The following is a 27,426-nucleotide window of genomic DNA, read 5'->3' on the forward strand; positions in this document are numbered from 1 at the left end:
TTAATTTTCAAAATGACTACCTCTTGCAGCAGGCAGGACAGAGATAGATTCCAATTCCCTATCCGTACTCATTATGGTTCCCCTCATAATAATTCTTATTAACATATTTTGTCTCTCACAGCAGCCCCACTCCCTTCCCTTTTCCATCATTACTTCATCTCCTTACTGAAAAAGAGTGACATTTATTTATGCTTCTTCTTTTTCACTCAGTGACTTTCCCGGTGGGCCATACTGTCTCTGTCTTCCACTATCTCTTCTTTCCCTCCACTTCCTTTCCAAGACCAAATTCCCTCTCCCCCCATGAAACCTAAAACTTTTCTTCATATTATGGACTCTAGGGAGCCCCTCTTTCCTCTCTGATACAGCTATAGGATTCTTCAGTACCCTTCAGTGAAGTGCCAGAGATATACTCAGTCCTTTCATGCTGCCTGGTGAATTGTATTTCAGGTTATTTCCTTGGAATTAAAAGGGCATAAGAAACCAAAATTCACTGCAAGTCACATGTTCTCATGAAGCACTACTAACAACTCTATAGAGCAAAAGGGAAAAGGCTCTCCTTTGTCAATTTCCAGGCTGAAGCTTATAAAACTGTGATGGAATAAAAAGTCTTGAATTTGAAATTAGGATATCTGGGCTCAAGTCTGATCTTGGCCAATTCTTAGGTGTATGACCTTGAGTAAGTGAATTCAACTACCAAGTCTCATATTCTTCATCTACAAATTTTTCCTAAAGGATTCTTGTCCCAAAAAGTTAACTTAGAGAATAGATTAATAGACTGGTTAAAAATTTTATTTATAATATATATTACTTGTAGTATCTGTTATATATATATATATATATATATACACACACATATACACACACACACATATATGTATATGTAGTATTTATTATATACATATATACACATATATACATATGTATATATACATATATATATACACATATATATGTATATGTAGTAGCTATTATATATGTTTATTTTTTTCCTTAATCTTAATCTTCTTTTTTTTTCTTTCTTTAATGTTTATTTATTTTTGAGAGAAAGACAGAGCGCGAGTGGGGCAGGGGTAGAGAGAGAGGGAGACACAGAATCCAAAGCAGGCTCCGGGCTCTGAGCTGTCAGCACAGAGCCCAATGAGGGTCTCGAACTCACGAACCATGAGATCATGACCTGAGCCGAGGTCAGACGCTTAACCGACTAAGCCACCCAGGCGCCCCCTGACTAATTTATTTTAAGCAATAAGCCTATATAGAAACAAAGGACATCCCCAGGGAAAGGCTGACAACCTGGTTGTCAAGGGATCTTCAGGAGTGGCTGTCTGTCATGGCCAGAAATTTGATTTTGACAGTGTTCCAGAATTAACCCATCCAGGGATGCTGATTGCTGTCAACCAAACTCATAAACAATTTGTGTGCAAACTAGAATGTCACTGTCTTTTCCAGTATCTAGTAACATAGTAAGCAGAATTGGTAATAAAAAAAAGGCACTTGGTAATTACAGATTTAGATAAGGGGGAGGTTAGCTAATCTTTTAGGCAAATTTATCTATATTATGTTAAGACCAATGAATGTCCTTGTTCCATAAGGGAAAATATGTCTCTGGTCTGGTGTCTTTCAGATTCAGCATTTCTCCTCTAGGCGTTGATGAATTAACATTCTAAATTCTCCTCTGACTTCCCATATCTCTAAATTTCATGGTACTATCCCCTCTTTTTATGATACACCTTACATTTGTTAATATCACTAACTAAGCTACAGGTAAGTCACTATTTCCTGAGTCTGGGATATATGATGTCTCCTCCCATTATGTGTTGATTTAATTGTTCTAGCTATTAGAATTCTAAAAGTCCCCCACTCAAGCAGCCGAGGGCTACGATCAGGTAGCCTACTGTTGGCTGAGTAGTCCAAGTTATTAGCCTGGATTTCTCATTCTCTTTTAGCCCCACTGGGCATATTATATCATATACATATTATGGTCATTTATTCAAATAAGTAGTGGAAATGGATAAACTGATTTCCCCAGGTTATCTTCTATTGGATTATGTTCTTAGGGTTAAATGAAACAATTAAATCTTGCCAGATCGTTCAATTTTATTTGATTTTGAGAATAATTTTGTGACGATGTTCTCATGTAGAAGAATATAGGGCCTGTGGCTTGGGAAGTACTAGATGGTAATCTTTCTAAATCAATAAGGTAATTTAACAGAAACAACAAAATATTGGCCCTAGACTTAGAAAAAGGCAGTTCTAACAGTTCCCTGAAATACACTTAAAACAGAAATATATATGTGAGATCTAGATGTGCTCAAAAAAAATTGGGAGCGACTATTCCTTTTCAGGTAGACTCATCACTTTCAACACTAAAATTACTCAACTCTTTAGAAAAGAGTTAATTTCATGAAATTTGACTTACACATATCTGTCAAGAACAAAGCTACATACTGTATTAAGCAAGAATCTTTTGGAAAAAGAAGCAGAATGGGCTGTACATCTTACAGACTAGAAATATGGAAAGATCCCAAATGTTGCTGATTTAATTACCATTTTCTGTTTACTCTGTTGGTTCCAGATTTAATCTACAAAATTGAACTTGCAGGAGGCCTGGGAGCAATCTTCCTTCTCCTTGTACTGCTTGTGATCATCTACAAATGCTACAATATTGAATTAATGCTCTTCTACCGACAGCATTTTGGAGGTGATGAAACTACCAATGGTAGGCTCTCTCCTATTGTTCAAACTCTAAAAGGCATGGATTTGTGATTATGTAAGAGAATATCACCATTCTTAGAAGATATGTGATGAAATACTTAGAGTTACAGGGCTATGACTAAGGCAAGTTACCCCTCAAATAGTTTAGAAAAAAAATATGTATTTATCAAGAAAGAGAGCAAAGGGGAGGAAATATTAACAAATGGTGAATCTGGGTAAAGAATATATTGATGTTCTTTGAAACTATTTTATTTTTGTCATTTTTCTATATGTTTGACATTATTTACAAATTAACAGTTTAACAAGGAGACATTAGTTGATCAGGAGCTAAAACAATTGCTGTCAAAACCCTTCCACTTACTAAGAAATAAATTAAGAATAAATTCCATTATTTTCCTCCATAAAATTCAAATGCAGGTACAGATCATTTTTAGCCATTCCTGGCATTGAAAAAACAAATCATTTAGGAAACAGATTAAAAGCTATGGATGTTATCTTTTTAAAACTCACAGTGCATCTGGACCCACATATTTTTGATGATTATAGAACCATTTTCACAGAGGACCTCAATGGATTGAAGTTCAGAATGTAGCTTATAATTTTATGTTTACTATCTATGTCCTTTGGAAATCTTATGAATTAAATAGCAATAAAGCATTGTATTGAGCTTTGAAAATGATTTAATTTTTCAAGAGAATAAATTACCATATTTCAAGTCAATATCAATAAGAAATCATGACATGTCACTCCTTATGCATAAAGCCCTCACCGATGAAATACTGTAAGTCTTAGAAACATGTGTGCGGAATCCTTAGGTAAGCCAAGATTAAAAAGAAGTCCATTTGTAAGTCATTAAAAAGGAAGGTTAAATTTTAGTTTTCATTATGTTGAAATAATGAAGGTTAGAAGTTTTGTTTTGCTAAGATCATGGTCTTACCTCAGAGGAGAAGGGCTCATAATTTTGTTTATCTTTATAGTGATAAAAGAAGGGCAGAGTGGTAACTGTAAAAAGGAATTTTTTTGAGGAATCTTTGATTTTGGTCCTATGGTTTCTATTATGTAAATAATATAAGTGGATTTTAAATGACTATGTTTTTATAGTAAATTAGAGAAATGCTGTTTGATGCGTACATATGCATGCTCTTTATCAAAGGAGTGTGTTTACCTATCATAGCAGCCCATTTAGAAGTATTACAGACCCTTATTCAGACATAGTTTCAAAGTGAGAGATTAGGGCCTGTTGCAACCATAATTATATGCTCCAACAATATAAATGAAAATGTGGTCAATTATACTAAGTTTCTATATACAACAATTAGTATAGAAAAATATGACTTCTTACCTGCACACATAAAATAACTAGATGAATTGTGCTACTAAGGAAAAAGTCACCGGTTCCCAGGTGCCAACAAGGGGCTATAGTATCCAACTGGGAATGTAAAAGATGCATTGTCTGTATGAAAGAACATGAAAGGGAGACTCCTGTGATTAATTTGTTTTGAGTCATGATTATAAGCAATTTGTCAATACTCTGTAAGTGATGATACAATTTATTAAGTTAATCTGCAATAATTATTTTCATCACCCATACTCAATAATCCAGATTAACTGATCAGCTGTAGTAAATATTTGTAAGATTAAATTCATACTAGCATCATAGGACATTTCAGGGATAAAATATTCCATTTTGTGTCTATATCTCCAATGTGGCCTATGTGGTCAAAGATAACAAATAATCTAGAGCATTTCTGTTAGAGAATTGTGTATTGATTCCAAATCAATTGTTTTTGGGGAAAAATGGAATGTGGGGGGAAGGGATTTCAAGAGTTTTCATTAGGAAGGGCAATACAAATATTTTATAGTCCTACATGGAAACTTAGACCTGAAATACACAACCTGTACTAGCTGAATGGAATACTAAAAAGTCAACAGGTATGTGGTAAGGATGAATAAATGAATATTAAAGCTCTTTTAGAAATACTCGGTTTCATGATGCCCAATATCAGCTAGATAACGTCTGAATTTTTCATTTCTTTATTTAATATTCTGACATCTTATGGACACAACTTAGTTTTACCCATATACTTTTTTTTCATGTTTTCTCTTTGATTCATATCTATAGTAGCATTTTCTGAAAGTTCTTTAAAAATGCCTTATTTTTATAAAATAAAATCAATCCAACAAACTTTTACTTCTTAGCCTTTTTTTTATAAAATTCATTTCATTTTAATCCATCAAACAATGACTAATTCACTTATTTGACCTTTGAGTTGTTCAGTCATTAAATATTTATTAAGTACTACGTGGCAGGCATTATTTATGATATATTTACTTATATTCTTCATCTGGATCAATACACATAGTATAGTAGGCACTAGGGATATAATAATAAACAAAGTTACACAGTCTTTGCACTTTAGAAGCTAAAGATTTAGCACTGTGTTTAGCATAGCCCCAGAAGAACTGGATTGTAAACAGGAATGACCTCCTGGTGGTGAACAGGATTAAAATTTAAAAACAGGGAAGGACAGGTATGACAACAGGAAAATTCTTCCACAGTTTGGTTCCCTTTCTCATAACTTCTCTCTTCATTAGAAACAACATACCTATGGTGATCACTGTGCAAGCCCTCTTTCTTATAATGCTCTGCCATCTGCATTGTTCTCTATTTCCTGGTTCCTTAGATGAGCTTAGTCAACATGATTTAACACAAGGAAGGTTCATTAGCCTTGCCTAGCAAAGTGGTGTTGTGGAATTGCCATTCAGTTTTAAAACAATTTTCAGGCCTTCCTGTTAACCTTATTTGCATCATGTTGTTGATTTTGCTCTTCCATCTTGCTCTCTCTGTGATCAACAGCTGTGGCTATTCATGAGGTTTTCTTGGCTGTCTGCATAATACTGAAGTGCATTTTTTGTAAACTGTGGCATCTGCATCACTGCTTGCTCACTAGCTGGCATTCTAGAGCTTCTGGGACATCTGACATGGTGGCTTTGACAGCACTCTTCCTGTTCTGTCCAGCCACCATAAGCTCTTTATCTTTAGCTCATCTTTTTTTTTTTTTATTTTTTTAAATTTTTTTTTTCAACGTTTATTTATTTTTGGGACAGAGAGAGACAGAGCATGAACGGGGGAGGGGCAGAGAGAGAGGGAGACACAGAATCGGAAACAGGCTCCAGGCTCTGAGCCATCAGCCCAGAGCCTGACGCGGGGCTCGAACTCCCGGACCGCGAGATCGTGACCTGGCTGAAGTCGGACGCTTAACCGACTGCGCCACCCAGGCGCCCCATATCTTTAGCTCATCTTAAAGGGACATGACTAGAACCAGAAACAACAACTTTCCAAAGAATGATATGCTTCTAGAATGTTAGGTAAAATTTATTATCCAGACATGTTAGGTGTTAACACACATCAAAGACATCCATGTTTTTTGTCATACCTTGATTTGGGATATGCAAATATAGTAATATTTTTCTAGAAGAAAGTCTGTAGCATCACCAATATTAGGGTATAGGTGAAGCGAGTAAGGATGAGAAATATGTGAGTTTAGGCATGGCTGGAGGGCAAATAGTCTTAATCAGGATAAGCAATGGAGGCATGAGTCTAATGGCCTGGTCAGATGGGTCAAAGACTCAGGTAGTCATTGCAGATGTCTAGCTCATAGTAGATGCTCAACAAATCATTGTTGAATGAATCGATAAGTAGTTGAATTTAGGGAGGTTTGTGAAGTAGAAAAGTTATTGAAGTCAGAGGAAACCAGAATGCAGTCTGACATTATGGAGTTTGAGGAAGCAGCACCATCCATTAAGAACAATGAAATACATTCTGTTCCTAGGAATGGATCTGTTTGTCCTTTGGCCTATTTTATTCTTCCAGCTGTGTATCATCAGCAGCTCTAAGTCCCAGGTGAGTAATTATAGCTGGAGAAAGTCAAGGGCTTGCAGGTGCATCCTGAGCTTGATTGGAACAAGGGCAGAGGTGCTGAGACTACCAGGAGGTTCTTACATTAGCATTGCTTATGAACATTCTCACTTCCAAGTGGTGTTTTATGCATAAGAGTGGAATGTGTCCCATTTGTAAGCCAAATGATCTCAACTATCCAGTGCAGTCCTTCATGTGCATCTGTTTCTTGGCAATCAAGTAACCCAACCAAAGTTTACGGAAGCCTTTTCCAGCCAGAGGGCATGCTAAAGAAAAATCTTTTGGCTTCAGGCACCATCATAACATAAATAACCAGAGTTCCTTTCATGTGGGAGTGGTGAAGACTGGAACCTTACTAGAATTAGAACAATATAATCCTGCCTCAAATATCTCTAGATAGGGGGTTCCACCTACTTCTACCCTAGGGTATTTATATCTCTTTATATGCCTATCATTTAGTAGGTAGAACTAAATCATTAATGGTATAGATGAGTGCCTGCTTCATTCTGTAAATTACCTTTTGGTCAGTTTTACCTATATTCTAATCAGGTCTGCTTTAATGGAAAATATCGATGTGTTTAGAAACAAATCCTAAAATGTTTTCCCATCATTTAAAATTATTATTTGCAAGTAACTAGGTTTAATAAATACTAACAGTTTCATTTGTCTATGCTCACTACATTAACTTTTAAAGATAATTTTCTATAAATGAGGGAATTTTGAAAGCCACTGTAACTTTTCCAATGTGGCCTTTCTAAAATCAATGGGGACTAATAGCTTGAGTAGCTATATTCATTAATAATTTTTAGGAAAAATATTTAAACATTTTACATATTCTCTTTGAAGAGGCTGGCTCTGAGCCAATACAGCAAAGGAGGAAAAAATACTTTCTCAAAGCAAAATTAACTCCCTGACTAAATGTGTGAAGGGAAAACCTAATTTGGCAATACTGGAAGGATGTATATTTCGAAACAAAGGCTTCTTTTGGAAGCTTGTGTCAAATTATTTGGCCATGGATTGAACAAGAGTAACAGACAATACACTTGTATAAAACCCAGCTGCTGTCTCTAATATTTGGTGATAAGCTGCTTTTTGTATATGAAGATGACGATACTAACCAACTGGAAGTATGGCATGTGTTGTGAGTAGTGTCTCCAGGAGTGAGGCTGGATTATTTTGATCTTCCACACTCTAGGGCCCAGCCCCTCTTGGATCTCTTGCACATATTTGTGCAAACGAGGTATAGTCTGTGACCAAGTAACAGAGCCAAGCCAGCTGGCACAGAAAAAGTTCAAATCCATGACTTTGGTCTATTTAGTCCTGCATTCAGACACACTGAGCTAATCACTCACACATCACTGAATATCACAAGATGTATAGTCACCAAAAGTCACAAATAATTCTCTCTTATTCTTCCTGACTATAGGTTTCCCATTACATATCAGTTTCAGTTCATATCACATGACTATGTTATGTTGAAATGTGCTAGATTTCTTACAATATGGCATGTGGCTTATTTTGTCTAATTATTAATGACAGTCACTAATTATAGGGCTTATTCTAGACTGTTAGTGGTTATAGAATTTTAGTACTTAAAGAGAACCTGCTAATACATAAAACCCACTTGTTATTCTTCATATTTAAGACAACAAGGAATATGATGCCTATCTGTCTTACACAAAAGTGGACCAAGATACTTTAGACTGTGACAATCTTGAAGAAGAACAGTTTGCTCTTGAAATACTGCCAGATGTCCTGGAAAAACACTATGGATATAAACTCTTCATCCCAGAAAGGGACCTGATTCCAAGTGGAAGTAAGTACTTTCAAGTACTTGAAACTTTCAAGTTTTGTATTTAAAAAGCTTTGTGTCTTTTATGAAGTTATATGGAAGCTTCAAATGTCAGAGCCAAATATTTAGATAGTTGTTCTCACAGATTTTATTAAATTCAAAAGTGTTCTGATATTCTACCACCCAAAATTTTTAAAAGGCACTCTCACTTACATTTTAGGCATGGTTTTTAAATTGTGCTTTAATGGTATTTTTTTTATTATATTGCCTTAGTGTTGTGAGAAAATGATGATCCTTAAAAAAATTTCCAAAAGTCAAAGTCTTTTCAAAGCATTACAGTTCCAAAGCTGATCTTCTGTCATTGTGCTTCTACTTATACCTACATTCATTGCTACTAATAACTGAATTTATGTGTTGTTACTCGTTTCCAGATTTATAGAAAAAAATCCACATAAAAAAGATATGTGAGGCCATTGGGTATAGCACTTTCACCGTGTATTCAAATTATTTTAAAGAAGTGCTGGACTATGTGGGCTTGAATGCTACTTTTATATCATGCTACATATTGAAAGCTATATTTGAGCTTTTAGAATAAATTCAGGTGCAAGTAAAAATATATATTTAGTTCCTGTTAATGTTCAGAGTGCTGTACAGTCTAAACTGTAAGGGGGATACAGAAAAGCCAAAAATATGTTCCTTGCCCTCGAAGAGCTTAAAATGCCATTGAGGGAAAATAAAAGTGCTAGAATTCATTTGCGTATGAGTCTATATTAATACCCTTGAGAGGGGGAGATTAAAATGTGACTACAAATCAGAATATGGTAACTTTTACACATGTAATAACAAAATTAAAAAGCTTGCATTTTCCTTACTTCACAGTACGTAAAATATCTTGACATAATTTCATTTCACCTTTACAATAACACTATGTGGAGAGAGAGCAGGTACTATTATCCTCATCTCACAGATGAGAAAATAAGTTAAAGAAATCCAAGATCAGATAGCTGGCAAATGATAGAGCTGGGATTCGAACCTAAATCTGTTTGACTTTGGTTCTCACTCTGCTAGATCATGCTATTCCTCAATAACATTTATTCAGATTATCAGCAGTCCACCAAGGACACTAAACTGGCAGGAGACTATTGAGTTTTGGTTGTTTATCTCTTTTCTCAGAATGCATATATGTCTGTTTCTGTGTGTACATGAATATACACACTTACATGTTGCATAGGAAGGAAGAAAGACAACATTTATTGTTCCATTACTTCCCTGAACCACAAATGTAATAATTCTCCAAACTCTTTCCCATGATCTTCCACTCTTTTCTTTCTGTAATTCTCTTCATCTTCATGACTTGAGATACCACTTCCATATTGACTGAACCCCAAGGAACCTGCTGATACCTCTGAGTCATTTTTATTCTTCTGTATCTCTCTCCCAAATCCAGTGTCCATTGATCTTTTCCATTCTCAGCTCTGCTATTCTAGTATAGGCCCTAATCACCTCATTACTACAATGTTGTTTACTCTCTGCCTTCCCTATTTTTCCTCTCATCCATTTCCACTAATAGGTATAAATCCTTGATCATGTCACTCCCACATTCAACGTTAATTTGTTCACCATTTCCTATAGGATAAAATCCATAACTCTTAGCTAAACACTTCCATAGTCTGTTGCTAGCCCAGATTGGTCTCCTAAACTTGTCTCTTACCATTACCCCTACTTATACCTTTCACTATACCCAAACTGTGCTTTTGATATACATTGTGTGTCCCTTTAATGCTTTTGTTCATGTTAGTCTTTTATACCTTTACAAATTCTATTTACTCTTCTCCATATCACTGCCTCTGTGAAATGTCCATAATAATGTCTCCAGCCTTAGGGTTCACCATGCATAGTCCCTTGTTGACGTATACATTTTTTACTCCTGTGATACTTTACATTCTTTTATTATTTTATATATTTTTCCATCTATTTATATCTTATCTAGTCAGCAAGATTGTAAGTTCCATGAAGGCAGGGACTGTATTTCATTTATCCTCATATTCCTTTCATCATCTAGTAGAAAATTTGAGCTCGTTGGATGCGTCATAGATGCTTTTTGATTTTGTTTGGACAGTGTTTAAGACAGGAGGAAACAATGAGACTAAAATAAGTAAGGGTTTAAATTTTTGCATGACAGTATCTAAAAGGCATTTTTCTTTAACAAGGCGAGTGTGAAATCTAAACAGGAGCTTTCTACCGAAAGAAAAACAATATGAGTAATTCATAGGAATAGTCCCAGTCCTTAAATAAGCTACTGAGAATATTGCTTTTATGTTTTGATATTAGAAAGAATACCTATAAGGAGTTGATGGATGAAAAATTAAAAACATCTCTTTACTATTTTTTGCTTAATTTATTAAATTATTTTTTTTTATTTTGCCAAAAACATATTGTTAAATGTAGAAATTCTGCAAAATCAATTTTAGAGTGATAATATCCTAATTGTATTAAAGTAATATCATTACCAAAGTTAAATTTATATTCTATGTTAGGTCATCTTCAATAGGATTTAGTGTGGTGCTGGCCTGTTTTCTTGCATTCCAAAATTGTTAGCACCACAATAAGAAGTCTTTATCAACTCCACCAAGTGACTGAAAAATGTTAGTCTTCATGTCCGAATATTTCAACATTGATTATCTTTCATCTGAACTGGAAAACATTGCTTCACCATTGTGCACATTAGAAAGGGAAATGGGGTGGCACCTGGGTGGCTCAGTCGGTTGAACATCCGACTTCGGCTCAGGTCATGGTCTCGCGGTCCATGAGTTCGAGCCCCCACATCGGGCTCTGTGCTGACAGCTCAGAGCCTGGAGCCTGTTTCAGGTTCTGTGTCTCCTTGTCTCTCTGACCCTCCCCCATTCATGCTCTGTCTCTCTCTGTCTCCAAAATAAATAAACGTTAAAAAATTAAAAAAAAAAAAGAAGGAAATGGGACAACATGGAACACAGGAAAACCACTTTACCTAAGATTCAGTAAATGATACTTGGCTTATTATGTAAAGAAGAAGCTATTGTGTATAGGTGAGAGTCAGACCCAAACACCATGAGGGTGAAAGAGATGCATCCCCAAATTATGTCTTCTTAATGCTCCCATATAGTCTGTTTTGGTGATGTCTCAGGTCAAATGAATCAACATGCTGTGTCAATTTAGCCAAACAGGTGGTAGAATATTTTACACCTCACTGACTTAGCTATTTGTTTGGATAAATTGATTCAAATTAATTAGTTGTTTTGGTGTATCAAAGACAGGCCTGGTCATCCTCCTTGACCATAGAGTGTGAGGTGTATATAAGCTGTATTTCCTAGCTCAAAACTACAAGATTTGAGTTGGGGACTATAGCACACTGAATAAAAGATAGTAGGAAGTTGTCACATAGTATACCCTGACATTTAAAGAACTTAACAGAAAAACACCCAAAAAGTCACTAGGATGGCAGACATTTTATAGTCCATAGAAAATCTTTTTTTTTTTTTTTTTGAGATTATACAACCATCAGACTGAGCAGGGACTTGGATCCTGGGTACTCAGTGGTACACAGGAAGACTCCTTTTACAAGTAAGCCATTTTGGACAACTATGCAGTTTTTAGATGCAACCACTGGAGGGTGTTTGATTTTAATCCTTCCTTCCTGAATGAGGAAATTCATGTTCTCTGAATTCTGATTCGCGAGTGTAACCTGCAGAAGTTCTTAAAAAGGCCCTTTGACAATTTTTCTTTTTCCATCAACATTTCAGAGCTGGCTGAGCAGTCACCATGTCACGATTAACGAGTTTTTCCTTGGCATTTTTAGCACGCCTTCAGGAAGTCGATGAAGTATATGAATAATATACTTGATTTACACATGAATGACAGAGTAGAACATTTTGGACTTGGTGTATGTGTGTTATTAAAGAAGCTTCTGTGGTCTGTATTTGCAGCCATTGGTACAGATTTAACAGGTTATGCTATATAAATATAGACACATTCCTGGGGGGCGGGGAACTAGTTACAATATTATAAGCTATGTTTGTCCCTCACATCTCATTTAAAACATGTTGACCCAAGACTACACCTTCCTCCAAAAACTAGCAATGAGGCCTTTGAGGATTATAAAAGCAGACTTCATAATATCATCCTTGATCTACAACAATAATTTTCTATGAACGAAATTAATGAGGTCAACATTAACCCATTAATATTTAATGTCTTCACTTTTGATGTCTCTTCCATTTCTTTTGTACCACTCTTATGGTATTCCAACTCAATCTCATTAACATACAAAACTTTTCAACGCATACAACTTCAAAAGTACATGAATGAGACTCCCCCGCCACCTTCCTTTTGTCTCTGTCCCTGTCTTTGTCTCTGTCTCTCTGTCTCTTCCTCATATGACCAAGAGTTCTCAAAAAGTTTCAATAGAAACATGTCACTTTCCAAGGTGAGGTGGTGTCTGTACTGTTATGACATGCCCTTCTAGGGAAGTATGCTTTGGCCATCATAAACCAGCAGAGATGGGGAGATTTGACACAAATATTTTTCCTGAAGGCTAAAACTGAAAAGCTTCAGATCTGGACATTATTTTCCTGACGGTGACCTACCTTTCCATTATTGAGCCTGTGGCCAGAATCTTCCTTATGTTTTCTCAGGTTTAGTGCCTGAATGTGGCAAAAATTCCTACTTTCCAGTAAAAATTTGGTTTGTCTCTTCCCAGGCTAGAAACATCTGTCCTGAGAATAGCAAAAGCAACTTTGTTGCCAACAGGCATCTGAATGTCAGAACTGACAGGCAACCAAAAGAAAACCAGATAGAAAACACCCTACTCACACTACCTAGAGACACAAATTTGAGAAGTAGAGGTTTTTCTCATCCCTGCAGCTGCTGGGTTTTGTGGTGGAAAGTACTGTACACAGAGCACATTGTGTTCATGGGGCCTAGTGGATCCTTGAGGAATGAACAGATGTGCTCTGAAGCTGACATGTGACCAATAGAACCCAGCTGTGCAATTGAGATCCTGAGATTGAGGACATTTTTGGATGAGTACCATGTAGGTTCTCTAGCCTATCATATCTCAGTGTTTCTGCAGGGATTAAAAAACATAAAACTATAAAATGTTATTGAATTAGGTGGAGGGCTACTGATCAGTTGGAGAAAATAGCATTCTAAAACTAAAAGTAGAAACAATCCAATCCTGTAGCTTTTGTTTGCCTTTAAGAGAAAGCAATCAAGGTACTTAAAAAATGCATATGCAATATTTATTAACAATTCTAAATTGAGCCAGTTTGGCTGAGGCTTTCAAAAAATCTATAAATATCGAAGTGGACTTTGAAGAGAAAAAAAAACCTTCAAAGGCATTTACTTCAATTTTTCCTTCTATTCATAGAAAGACTATGGGGATCTCTATGTGAGTTATTCATGTATTATTGCACTGGTCATAATATGTTTGACCAGCTATGTCTGTTGAAGTTATATTTATGAATTTGGCCTTAAGTATCAGTGTTACTGAAGAAGTAACTGAGTGAGTGAAACTCAACAATCTTATGACTCCTTCAGTAATTTAAGGGGAAAATGATAATGTATGATTACATTCTTGCATTTCCTTACTATTCTAATCTTCAGTTTTTCAATGCTTAGTGCTAGCCATGTGATTGTGCTGACAATGAAATGACAAATGAGTGGAGAATACATCTGGTGTCAGATGATGCCTAGTCACTTCTAAATGAGGCATGCAAAAAAAAAACATTTTTGTACATGGATCTGTAAGTACTCATTGCCAATAGTTCCTCTAATAGCTAGACATATTGGACACCATTCAAGTAAATTGTCCTTGGGGAGTAATAAAATCCTTTTCTAGGCAATCTGATGTCTGTGACCTAAAAAGTGTGAGGCAGGGGTGACATGCACAACCATGGAAATTTAATACATTGTGTGCAGTTTAATTACATGGAATAAAATTAGATATGTCCACTATCCCCTTCACGTTATAGTCAAGAGAAAGGGAACTGTACCCCAATATGCCCAAGATGTACTGAGGTCAATGGACTGAGGTTTCTCATGAAAGTTTGAGGTTAAGGAAGAATTGTGTAGAATTTCAATCAAGAAATTTCCTGCTTGAGGGGCACAAAGAACAGGCACCTTAAAAAAGAGTAGAAGACCATAATAAAATTGTCTTTAAGTACAAAAGAGCCACAGAAAAGACAATATAAGGATCAAGTAGTCTTGTTCCATATTTACTAAGATTGAACTTATTGAAATTAGTTTTATCCACAAGTTTCCAGGGTATGAGGTTAAGCGAGAAAAGAGAAGGGGAAGGATATTTTGCAGACTTTTTGCTAACTCTCCACATTATCTTTCTTTCGATATTCTCTGAATGTGTTCCCTTACCTACCTCTACTCTTGGTAAAGAGGTGAAGAGAGATGAGAAAGAATTTAAAGATGTGGACAATATTCCAGAGTAGATTCTGCCTTCTGTCATGCTTTCCCACCTACGCACATATATAATATAATAGCAAAAGTAAAGGATTCACTACCAGAAATATAGACTTCAAAATCAAAACTGTGAATATAGTTTGCTATACTTACAAAGTATCAGAAAATCCATGTTAACCATTGATAGACTTATCAACCAGAATTAATTAGGATCCTTAACATTAGTCAGTAGAGAACAAAACTCTTACCAAAACATTTAGCCCAATGAACTATCTATGAATTATCAAGCCAAGGGCTTGGAAGGTGGGGACAGAGAAAGTTTTTGTAGGGTAAGTAATATCACACATTGTTTAGAAAACCCCTCCTTTTGGGGCACCTGGATGGCTCAGTCGGTTTTGCATCCAACTTCAGCCCAAGTCATGATCTCACAGTTATGGGTTCAAGCCCCACGTCAGGCTTGAGCTGACAGCTCAGAAACTGGAGCCTGCTTCAGGTTCTGTGTCTTTATCTCTGCCCCTCTCCCACTTGTGATCTGTCTCTCAAAAATAAATAAACATTAAAAAAATAAAAAAAAGAAAGCCTCTCCTTTCTACACACACACACACACACACACACACACACACCTAGTTACATAAAATTTTCATAGCCCCAATCTTTGTGGCAGACAACACAGAGAGAATCTTACATCTGCCAGAGGCAGAATTAAGACCCAAATCTTTGGTAATATCAGCCAAGATAAAGAGTCATGTTATCAACCTGCATAACTGTTTCAATAAGTTAGTATTAAACATCATTATTTATAAAGCAGATAGTATTTTCAGTGAGACTACATGATAAAGTACCTCACTGTAAGCAAGCTTCTAGTTATACCAGAGGGCTAATAATTTTCCCAAATATAGAGTGCTGAATAATACGTTTTTTTCTTTGATACACAGGAAACCTATATTATTTTTCTGGCTTCTCCGTACCAGTCATGGAAAGGACCCATCTCAATCAATTAGAACTCATTTTTGGGGTGCCTGGGTGGCTCAGTCGGTTAAGCATCTCATTCTTGATTTTGGCTAAGGTCATGATCTCAAGGTCTTGAGATGGAGCCCCGCATTAGGCTGTGCTGGGTGTGGAGCCTGCTTGAGATTCTTTCTCTCTCCTCTCCCTCTAACCCTCTCTGCTTGCACACATGCTCTTTCTCTCTCACTCTCTGTGTCTCTGAAAAATCCTCATTTCTAATTGCAATTTAGAAATTAAATCTTGGTTTTAAGTCTTTATGTATTAACCCATAGGCTTTATAAATACCACTGTTGATAGCTGTGAGTTAGCTAGTGTTTGCCAAAGATTAATGAAATAGTCTCTGTATTAATGCATCCTATCTTACCCAAATGATTTGTCTGTTTAACTGATAGGGGGTGTACATAGCTGTGGGTTTAAGTATATCAAACTATTATTTGAACCTGGAAAAATAGTAAATCATGTCTTTGTCTACAAACTATTTGTCTTTCAACTTTTTAAAAATGACCCTCACTTAAGTAGGAGTGTCAACACAAAGATCATTTACAAATAGCTAATTGATTAGTTTGATAAATCAGATGGTTAGTCGGTAATAGCAACACCTCATAGAAATTCATAAATATACAGGTAATTTTCTCCCTTGTACGATTGAGAGCCTGAGATTTAGGGGAGTACTGAGTTCTTTTGGAAAAGTAAATACATCCCATTAGAAGCAATTTCTTGTGAGTGCCATTCTTCCTGCTTCTATTTTATTGTTTTATTTCTTTCTTCAGTTTACTTTTTTGCTTTTTAAATAAGTGTCCTGTTTTCAAGTCACTTTTGTAGATCTAATTCTACTTTTCTAAATGCACTGTAATTTTGGTTTATACAACTGCCCCTGAAAGGAATTTTTTAATTGAATTTGCTTTCCTTTTAATAGTTTAGGAAGTCACTTTCCTTGTTTCCTGTTGGCTTGACCTTTCTTCACTTCTCTAATAGGTACACATCCCAAAGAGGGCCTAGTGACAATGCATTTCCTTTCTAGAGTGTTTTCCAATCTCTGTCAACTAATAAACAAAAGAAAAAAGGTTCTTTGCAGTTGCACTTATGTGAAAAATGAATTTATACCAACTTAAGCACCCCTATCAAAACTACATTCAAGGGGATTTTTTTCTTTACCAATTGTAAAGATCACAAATAGATGAATCATAATCAGCTTTATTTCATGTCTGATAATTTGGTGTAGTTTCATAGCCTTGTCTACAGAAGCAGAAGGCTATCAGCACCAGGCCTGTTTAGTCTTTTCTGTCATCATAAGTTACTTCAAACAAAACTCTGCAAAGAAATACCTTAATGACCTTTTATTTAAGGGATATTTCATATTTTTTATGTGGAAAAAAGAGCCTTTTAAGGGATTCTTGGTACTCAGTTGCTAAATTTGCCTGAATAAGTCAAGGCAAGATTTAATGAATATTCATGTGTGTTGTGGATTTAGGGATTTTTTTTTAAGTTTCCTTATTATCTCTTCGTGGTAACAAGCTTTTTAAATGGTTTCTGAAGGTTTCTAAAATGTCCCCTGCAAAACCACAGCCCTACCATGGCAAACACCACTGCCTGTCAGAGACTACACTAGCTATGGATCAGCAATGTCTTAACATGATATCTGTTTCTGCTTAGTTTATTTTGAACTTTTCCAAACCTAAACACCCTGATTAGTCTCTAATTCAGGGACAGAAAACTTTCTCTGTGAAGGTCCAGATAGTAAATATTTTTGGCTTTGTGGGTCATATATGGTCTCTGTTGCATCATATTCTTTTTTTATAACCCTTAAAAAAATATTCCTTGCTCACAGACCATACAAAAACAGAACATGTTCCTAATGGATCAGGCTCCAGTTCATAGTCATTGGATGCAGAAATACAACCTGGGAGTAAGAGGGAAATTATTTGGGGCACTTGCTGCTTAAAAGCCAGCAACAACTCCCTGACTAAGGATTAGCAAGTAAAAAATGTTAACTCTACCTGTTTGGTCTCTTGTTAATTTACTTATATTTTCCATGATGGCTAGGTCCTGGTTTTTTTCTCAAAGATAAAGAGAAAGAATGAAAAGACTTAAGAAGGGAGGAAGGGGCAAAGGGAGATAGATGAGAAAGGAAGGTAGAACAAGAGAGGGAAAGGCAGAAAGAAAGAATGAACAAGAAATCAAAGAGGGAGATAAAAGGACAAGAAGGAGAAAGGACAGAAAAAGAGAAAGAGAGAGGTATAGAGGAGCAAGGGGTGGGGGTGGAAAAAAAACAGAGAGAAAAACAGGGAGAGAGCCAGAATATGGAAGTTAGTGCACAGTCTCTCCTTCTTTTCCTTTGAGCCAGGCAGCATTAAGAGGCACCTCCCCAGCTGCTTTCAAACATTGAGGTTGCTGCCCAGCCACTGATCACCATCCCAAGAAGCGAAATATGGGCTCCACATCTGAAAACTTCCACTTGGTTTTTCACCAAGTGAAATGGAACACGAAATTCAGGGCCCAAGCAAATGTCTCATGTTTTCTTTGGGACACTTGGGCTGTGTCTGCCCAGGGAAAATTTTGATGTTCTACTGACTCCAGTGCATATGATTAATGTATATATAGGGCAAACCAGGATAATTCAGACCTTTTTTCTTCCACAGCAGGTTTTCAGCCGGAATTATCTGGATGGTTGCCTCAACTCTCCACTAGGCTTTGCCAGGATAAGCATAGCCAGTGTAGTATGCAGGAGACAGGGACCAATCCCTCTATCCAAGTTTCCCTTCAACACCCACACACTGCACAGCTGAGCATAGTGGGATCTGTCCTGGCAGTCATTCCTTCTGGGGGCAAATGCAAATTCTGTCTAATGAATCTCTAAGAAGCCCCTAAAATGTTAAATGTTGCATTTGGCTTAGCTCTCAAATAGTGAAATATAATAGACAGATGAAGAAGGAGAACCATACCAATTGAGGGAAAAAATGTACCCTGTTCCCTTCCCCATTCAAGAAAGGAGATAGCAAAAGCCAAAGCCCATGAATCCCAATAAAACCATTTAGTATATGTGTGTATAGTTTCTCTTAATTCTGTAGACACCTGAGTTGTAATTTTTTTAAGTAGATATATGTATAGATAGATATACCTTTTGATTTTAATAGTATAGTTAAAAAGTAAATTAGACTACATCCCAACACATAGAAAAAGGGTTACTCATGGAAGCATAGTTTATGTTGACAGATGTGCTCTTGTATAGATTTTTTTTTAATTAAAGGAAAAGCTGAATAATGAGGGAATAATACTACTCAGAATAACCCTTTGGTAAATTATTTTGTAATGAATTCCAACGTAAAATTAACAATTAACTCATAATTTAAGTGGAAAAATTGTATTTTCATGGACTCCTACATTCATGCCATAATTTTGAATTTGGGTTTTGTTTTGTTTTGTTTTGCTTTGCTTTGTGTGGAGGAAAGGTGAAAAGAATAATGGGAAAGATGCATGATAGTTTATTTTACTGTATCTTACAGATCCAACTTCTAATGATGAAGGTTCCCACATAACTTCTTTCTTTTTGGGAGCAGGAAGAAAGGAAGAAAATGAAGAGTCAGAGCTGTTGATACATTGCGATACTATTTTTCCACTCTATTGAAACTTTCTACCTTTCCTTTCCTTCTGTTTCACCAGTTCTCTAAGTGATAATTACAAAGTGATAACTTCCCCATTGCTGCTTGTGTGGTGTTTTTATTTTGGTTTTTTTGCTTTATTTTATTGGCCTTTATTTTTTTACAGATTTCAATGCTGATTTTTCCCTGAATACATGATCTCTTAAAATTCTTAAGAGGTTCCCTCTACACCTAGAAGTTGCCTTATAAACAGTCATTGTACTACTGCATGAGAAAGTCATGAAATGTATTAAGTAAAAACCAAAACAATAGTAACAACAAATTGTTAAATGGGCAATTTCAATGTGTATGTCTTAAAAAGTTTTTTGTTGGGGCGCCTGGGTGGCGCAGTCGGTTAAGCGTCCGACTTCAGCCAGGTCACGATCTCACGGTCTGTGAGTTCGAGCCCCGCGTCGTGCTCTGGGCTGATGGCTCGGAGCCTGGAGCCTGTTTCCGATTCTGTGTCTCCCTCTCTCTCTGCCCCTCCCCCGTTCATGCTCTGTCTCTGTCTGTCCCAAAAATAAATAAAAACGTTGAAAAAAAATTTTTTTAAATAAAAAGTTTTTTGTTTCTCTATAGGCTGTGTAGAAAGTTTACTCATTTTCACTTGCAAAAGTGTTCTTGCTGCCTAGTGGTGGAAATAAAACACTGGAAAAGAGAGATATCTGTAAAATATGCATTTGTAAAATAAGTTTCTCTTTTCAAATGACTTGTACTGAGCTGTGTGGTGGCCCCACACTATGTACTGGACGTGACTCTTTGAATGCAGTCTGTAACCTTCGGCAGATTTGCAGTGACAAGTGTTGCTATGCTTCTGTAAGCACTGCTTCTGCTAGAGGGCACTGTACATTAGACAAAGCCTTGTGCTCTGCTTAGTAAAGACAGCTCTCTGTTGCCGCACCTGTGTCCAAGTCTCCGTTTGTTAACATGTGTGTGTTTCCACTTTTGGCAGATAAGACTTTAGGAAGCATGATTACAAAAGGATTATTCCACAGGATAAATCAATCTAGCATTAGTTGGGTGTTTTTCTACCATGAAAAGACTATATAACATATTCACCTCACTCTCAGAATTGTTCCACAAAGTAGGGCAAAGACCTCTCAACTGATAGATTCCTCCTTTACTGTTCATTCAGTACGGCCTCCATCTCTGACTTCACCCCTTACTCTTCCCCAGAACAAAGAGCAGCTGGTTCAAATTAAACTCATGGGCATGCACACACACACACACACACACACACACACACACACACACCACTTCCCTGTCTCTTAGTTTGAAGGGCCAAATTTGGAACCTAAGGTTGCAGATAACAAAAGTTATTCTGAGAAACAAGCTATGATTCTAGAAGAGATTTTCAACTATTTCTATCACAATTATCTTTGAAGTAGCTCATACACATACCCCCCCCAATTGTTTAGTAGTTTAAAACTAGGGGAAAAACCAAAGCCAACCCACAAAACAGTGGCCCTTCATTCATTAAACAGCTCCATTTCTCTTTTTGTCAATCTGATGTTCACCTCAAGCACTAACCTGGAAGCCTGCCTTGAATTAAATGATTAAATAAATAAAAATAACTTAAATACAGCTGAGCTCTGAAGAAGTCAGCATTTGTATTCATCGACAGAACACTGTAAGTAATAATGAGGAGAAATAAAATAAGTAGTATACGCAGAGTCTTTTTATTGTTATTTTTAAGGAAATGGACTTTCTGAATGTGCAATGCAAGAAAATGTGATATACCTTAGCGAAAGACTGGCTTTTTGCTATATTAGAGTGCAAACCTAATGCATTAAAGACTGGAAATGTCTTTATTTTACTCTTTCTCTCTTTCTGTGATTTGTAGCATACATTGAAGATCTCACAAGATTTGTTGAGCAAAGCAGAAGACTTATTATCGTGCTAACTCCAGACTATATTCTCAGACGAGGATGGAGTATTTTCGAATTGGAAAGCAGACTCCATAACATACTAGTCAGTGGAGAAATCAAAGTGATTTTGATTGAGTGTACAGAAATAAGAGGAAAGGTGGATTGCCAGGAAATAGAATCACTAAAGCACAGCATCAAACTTCTGTCCCTAATCAAGTGGAAGGGACCAAAAAGCAGCAAATTAAATTCAAAGTTTTGGAAGCAATTAGTATATGAAATGCCCGTCAAGAAAAAAGAAATGCTTTCTCGGTGTCATGTTCTGGACTCTGCAGAACAAGGACTTTTTGGAGAACTCCAGCCTATACCCTCTATTGCTATGACTAGTACCTCGACCTCTCTGGTGTCATCTCAAGCTGCTCTCCCTGATTTCCACCATTCAGATTCAATGCAAGTGAGACACTGTTGCAGAGGTTATAAACATGAGATGCCAACCACCACCTTGCCAGTACCTTCCTTAGGCAACCACCACACTTATTGCAACCTGCCTCTGACGCTTCTCAATGGACAGCTACCCCTTAATAATGCCCTGAAAGATACCCAGGAATTTCATAGGAACAATTCCCTCCTACCTTTATCATCCAAAGAGCTTAGCTTCACCAGTGATATTTGGTAGTGAAAACTCTGAAGTCCTCTAAACAGCTATGTGAACATACATAGAACAGAACAGAACATACATAGAACAGAATTTCTGCTAAGCCAAGCATAAAGTACACCTAATAACACTGAGGTGCTGAAAAAGTGTTCAGAGTGAAAGGCACAGAATCACTTTTGTACTTCAAATTTGTGTTTACATTTGCAGAATAGTGGGTGTAAAGAAGGACCTGCTTTTGTAGTATAGTACCTTGTTTCAATGTGTAGTTTTTATTTCTTCCTGAAAATAAAAATGTAAAAATCCTGTTGTTTTATAGTAGGTTTTATGATACTATTTGGACTGTAAACTTAGTAGATGAGAAACCTCCCCTTATTTATGTATATTTCAGATTAACATGGCATTTCAAATAAGGAAAACTTAAGAACTTTAATTGAATTTGAAAATTCTGAACTAAGTACAAGGGGGAAAAGAGAACTTCTACAGAATAACTGAAAAATCAAGAATTATCAAGAAAGACGTGTTGAAGCACCCCAGTTAGAAGATTGTATGTAGAGGAAGATCGGTTAAGAAAAAATGTCACCGAAATTTTTGGAAGTTCTTCAACATAATGGACAACTTCTGTAGACTAAATCAGCAGCTAATATGACAGCTTATTGTTGTATAGGCAAGCACATCTTCTGTAGGCAAGATGTGGTAGGAAGGCAAACAATATGCATTCTTAAGCAAATGAGTAGACAGGCTACTAGTTCTTTCAAGATGATTTTGAACAACTCTTATGGCTTTCTAGCCTATTTCAAAAGTTTTACAAACTTGAAAACACATTTTAAGATGCAAATTTTATTGTTTCCTAACAATTCGCATTTGGATATTTTTCCAAATGATCTCTTGACCTGCTTTATATGAAGATGTGAGCATCTTCCTACTTTTTTACAGCATCATTGGAGTTTGAATTTAAATAAATATTGACTGCAAGTGTCAGCAGTAGAAAAGAGTAAAACAACAATATTCACAGATGAAGTGCTAAATGATTCAAGTTTACTAGTGGTAGAGCAGCAATTGCAGTTATTCTCATCTGAAATGTAGTTGTGAAAGAGACTATGCTGTACATACACAATGTCTGCTTGGCCATGTGTGCAAGGTTCCTGCAGAAGTATCTCTATTCCTGGTGCTTCAAAGAGTATATTTTATAGACTAAACTTCTCCACCCTCCCATTATGACTGTGACTATACCACACCAGAAAATACCTATGAATGATCTAACATAGTATAAATTTGCTGTAAGGAATGTGCCCCTATCTAGTATCTAGTATTTATTGTGGATTACTACTTTGTGTTCTTTCCAATTAATCAATTTTGGTGTGTTTTCAACTAAGATGCCTTTGGGGGCCAATTTTTAATCAAGGCTGATTCTGGAATTTTGAAAATGGTTCATAAATAATGTTTTTGGACAAATATAATAAGGACAGATGTACACAGTGTGTAAAAATTAAGAATTTTCCCAGCTCTTGTAAATGTGAAACTCAAATGTTTAAGAGAATATTAGATAATATGTTTTGATTTTTTTCTTTCAACTTCTTTACATTATTGATTCTCTGTGATCCATGGGTTTTGTTTAAAGTACTTGTTTCTCCATTGCTTTTCTATACCCAGCTTCTCAGAAAATGCATTATGCACCAACAATATATAAAAGCTTAGCAGTGATACATGTTCATTTCATATTGGGACTATTAGTAGCTCCTTTGAAAAGTACTGTTCAACATATATACATGTTTCATAGATGTATTGTTTCCACTAAGAAAGGTGATTTTGCTTCTGTAAAAAAAAATAGATATTTCAAAATGGAAATTTATCAATTCTGAACTGTTTTCCAAGTGTTATAGAGTTGTATTTACTCTCATTGTTCTTTAATGATATGTGCAATCACTAAGTTAATAACCTGCATGGAATAAGTAGCATATGTTTAAGTGACCAATTGTACTTTTTATTATTTTGTTTTTCACAGAAGCCTAGATTAATTCAAATAGAATGTTCAGTGGTATTTTTAAACTAATAGTTCTGTATTGAGCATGCCAGTTCTGAAAATATAACATGGGTCTCTCTGCTTCCCTTATTTACAATGATTAAACGTGGGTAGCAATTTGAGTTGGCTGGCCACAATGTGTCCTTTCACTACTAGTAAGTACTCAAAAACAGAGCATTCACACTTGTGCTGGGGAACTTGACAAGAAACCTTTTCTACCATTTTCAGGAACCAATGTGTACACTATCTATAAAAATTTATTTCTAGATGGCAATTCAAAATTTGATTTTCATCTGAGATTTTTAAAAGATATAACCCATAGGGTATAATAAACATTTAGTCTAGAACATAATATATTCCTCCAGGTGCTTACACAGTAGGAAAAATGTCTTCTCACTTATTCACTGAAATGGATTTGAAAATTTAGAAAAATACTAGTGTAATTAGTTCCCATATGTTCATAGCAAATTTATTTAGCTCATCTATCAGCAGTATATACACTTTTAAAAATTGAGGTTATTTTGAAGTAAAAAAATTCTGAAAATGTCAGAAATTATGAGGCAAATAAGAAATGCATAAAAGCAATAGATATACAGGAAGTGAAAGCTACATTAAGAATAAACAATGCTCAGGAGATTGTGAACATTTACATGTTTTAATTTGGCAAAATACAAAATCTGGGAGGTTTGGTAATCTATTGGCTCCAATCTAACTCTGGAGATTCTGAAAGATAGCTGGATGGTTCCTGAAAGGAGGTATGAAGGTATCTCTCCTCACCTCCCTCTAAGCCTTAATTAAATTAAATCCAAATCTATTCTGCCTTCAATCACTCTCAGTTAAAAAAAAATGCATACAGACACTTGTGGGCTTTGGGTAAGGCTTGAGCCCAAGATAGTATCACGTGAAAAGTTGATATTTTGTGTTAGTATCGGTAGCTAACATTGTGGGTCTTACAAGTAGGAAACAAACTGCAATGGGTGGAGAAATGGTTCAGTTATGAAAGAAAAGTTTATAGAGGAGTTTCAAGAGGACATGAAAATGATTAATATCCTATGGATTATGTCTGTAACAAGTTGAAAAATGGCAGGTGTGTGAAAGAAGCAAATTCTGGCAAAAAAGAGGAGACTATCTGACCCACTTGGTGATTGAAGAGCTTCTTCTAATGCTAGAACCACTAGGTTCAAGCATTTTACTGCCCTTTGGCATTTTATTTTTAAATAAATTGGTTGGTTTTCACCAAGTGTTTTCTAGAAAATTAAATAATTACCATGGGAAATAACCTGAAAATTGTACATATAAATCTTTAATGCTCCTTGTATTCATTTCCCAAGGTGAGATAGTGAACTGATAAAACCAGAATGAAGTTAACACAGAACATAGTTCCACAGTGACCAGTTAAGTTTGAACACTTGCAATAGTTATTTCTCTTTTCTGGGAGAGAATTTCATGTTGAAAATTATCTGGCTCAAATTTCTCTATTACTCATACATTTTTGTTCTAAGATATCTTATAGGAGGTCACACTGTTAAATATTACAGCTTTTTGATGAATGTATGGGGATGTCTAATAAACAATAATCATTAGTTTCAAACTTTTTCATATAAAACTTAACCTTTTAGAACTGAAATCAGCCATAAGCAATTTAAGAAGGTTATTTATCATTGTTTTCTTACCATGAAATCAGAACTTGTAAAATCACCTGCACCCATCTAAACTTATTTTCTCAAATGTTCACTTATGTTTGATCAAGCACATTTTCTACAGATAATACTAAAGTCAATCACGAATATTGAGTGCCCACTGTTTGCTGCCCATTACATAAAATATAATAGAAATATTTCTTAATTTAAATCCCCATTTTCAAATAGTTTATACATCATATGCACAAGGAAAAGAGTATTTGCAAAACATATTCCAGTGTAAGAGAATTAATATTTTACATCTACAGTAGATAAGTGAGGTGGCATGATTCAGTTCCAAATTGAGCAAGAGATGAGTTTGGGATACAAAGAACAGTGGTGAAGAAAGGCAATTTCCCAAGTGCAGAGAATAACACGTGTGAAGATTGAGGAGAAAATAAGCAAGTCCCATTAAGCTGATAACAAGCATATTTGACTAGCAAGAGCAGAAATATGTGTGACGGCATAATAATAAATAAGGCTAGGAGAGGTTTTGGAACATTCATGCAATAGCAGATGCAGGAAGAATTAAAGAGGGGGAAAGAATGGTGACAGGGAGACTAATTGAGATGTTGTTGTCATAGTCCACATGTGAGAGGTGATAAGAGATGGAGAATGGTGACCTGTATACAGAAAAGGCAAATCTAAGGAAGAAGAATAGGCAGGATGTGGTGAAGTGAAAAGTGGAAAATTTTTTTAAAAAGTCATTAAAAATTTCAAAGATCAAGAAAGTTAGTTGCACCAAAGGAATTCTCTTAGAGTATTTAATTTACTTTTTTAATTGAGCATCTTGACACTGTAAGGACAAGAATAGAGACAACACAATGATAGGTGTATTTGCTACTGGAGCAACTTATGAAGTGTTTGAATGAGAATAGTGGTCAGGAAAGACAAAGTACTTCTGCAAATCTGCTTTAGAAATGAACAATTACATTCACTCCACTAAGCATAATCTCAAATTTTCAAAGAAAGAATTTATCAATTTGGTCCTGTAGGTCTCATCTACTTACTGATTCTATTTAAATCCCTCACTTCACTTTGGAGTAAAGAATTATGATCTGAAAATAAAGGAATTAAAATTATTCAATCAAAGGGAACTCCAAAAGACAAGGATTGAAGGTGTTTGTCGCTAGTTTTAAAGCAGAGAAACTGGAAAAGATTTACAAATAGCAAAAAGGGATATGTTGAAGTGTGTTGCAGTGGTCAGAGGAGGTGCACAGAGCGGTCCTGTGAAGAACAATAAAGAATTAACAACCATGTAAGGCTTGAGCCCAAGGAACCATTTTTTTACCAAAATTGAAGGTGGAATGATTACCATCAGGTAAGGAAATTTTATAAGGGACCTTGTACTAATAAGAGTACATAACTGTCCTTAAAGGATGACAACCCAAATCTATAGCTTATCACAATAAAATTCACTGCTTGCTCACATCCCAGTCTAATGAGGATTGCATGAGTTCATGGGGAGAGGCTGTGTTCCATAGTCATTCAGAGATAGGCTCTTTCTTTTTTGTTTCTCTGATCTCCTCTAGGTCAAAGAAGTTCTCTCCATTCAGCCAGTAGATTGGTAAAAAGAGAAGGCATAGAGGTTGGCACAAAATGGCCTATAAAAACCACTCACATTAAAGGGTGAGGGAGGGTAGTCTAGTTGTTTTCCCAGGAGGAAAAGAAAATGGAATTTAATGAAC

At 35.9% G+C, this 27,426-nt stretch overlaps 1 protein-coding gene across 1 annotated transcript in view; it reads left to right on the plus strand.

Moving 5' to 3' along the window:
- IL1RAPL2 (interleukin 1 receptor accessory protein like 2) overlaps positions 1-22,060 on the plus strand; it is a 612,469-nt gene extending 590,409 nt beyond the window's left edge. The window contains exons 9-11 of the mRNA XM_047082151.1: positions 2,573-2,716; positions 8,277-8,447; positions 21,363-22,060. Of these exons, the coding sequence (XP_046938107.1) occupies positions 2,573-2,716; positions 8,277-8,447; positions 21,363-22,060 (1,013 nt within the window). The remainder of the gene's footprint in view (positions 1-2,572; positions 2,717-8,276; positions 8,448-21,362) is intronic.
- Positions 22,061-27,426: the final 5,366 nt, after the last annotated feature.

This window comes from Lynx rufus, unplaced genomic scaffold, assembly GCF_022079265.1.
Source record: "Lynx rufus isolate CCGP_SWC_20201006 ecotype Redwood Valley unplaced genomic scaffold, mLynRuf1.p SCAF_19, whole genome shotgun sequence".
Lineage (NCBI taxonomy): Eukaryota > Metazoa > Chordata > Mammalia > Carnivora > Felidae > Lynx > Lynx rufus.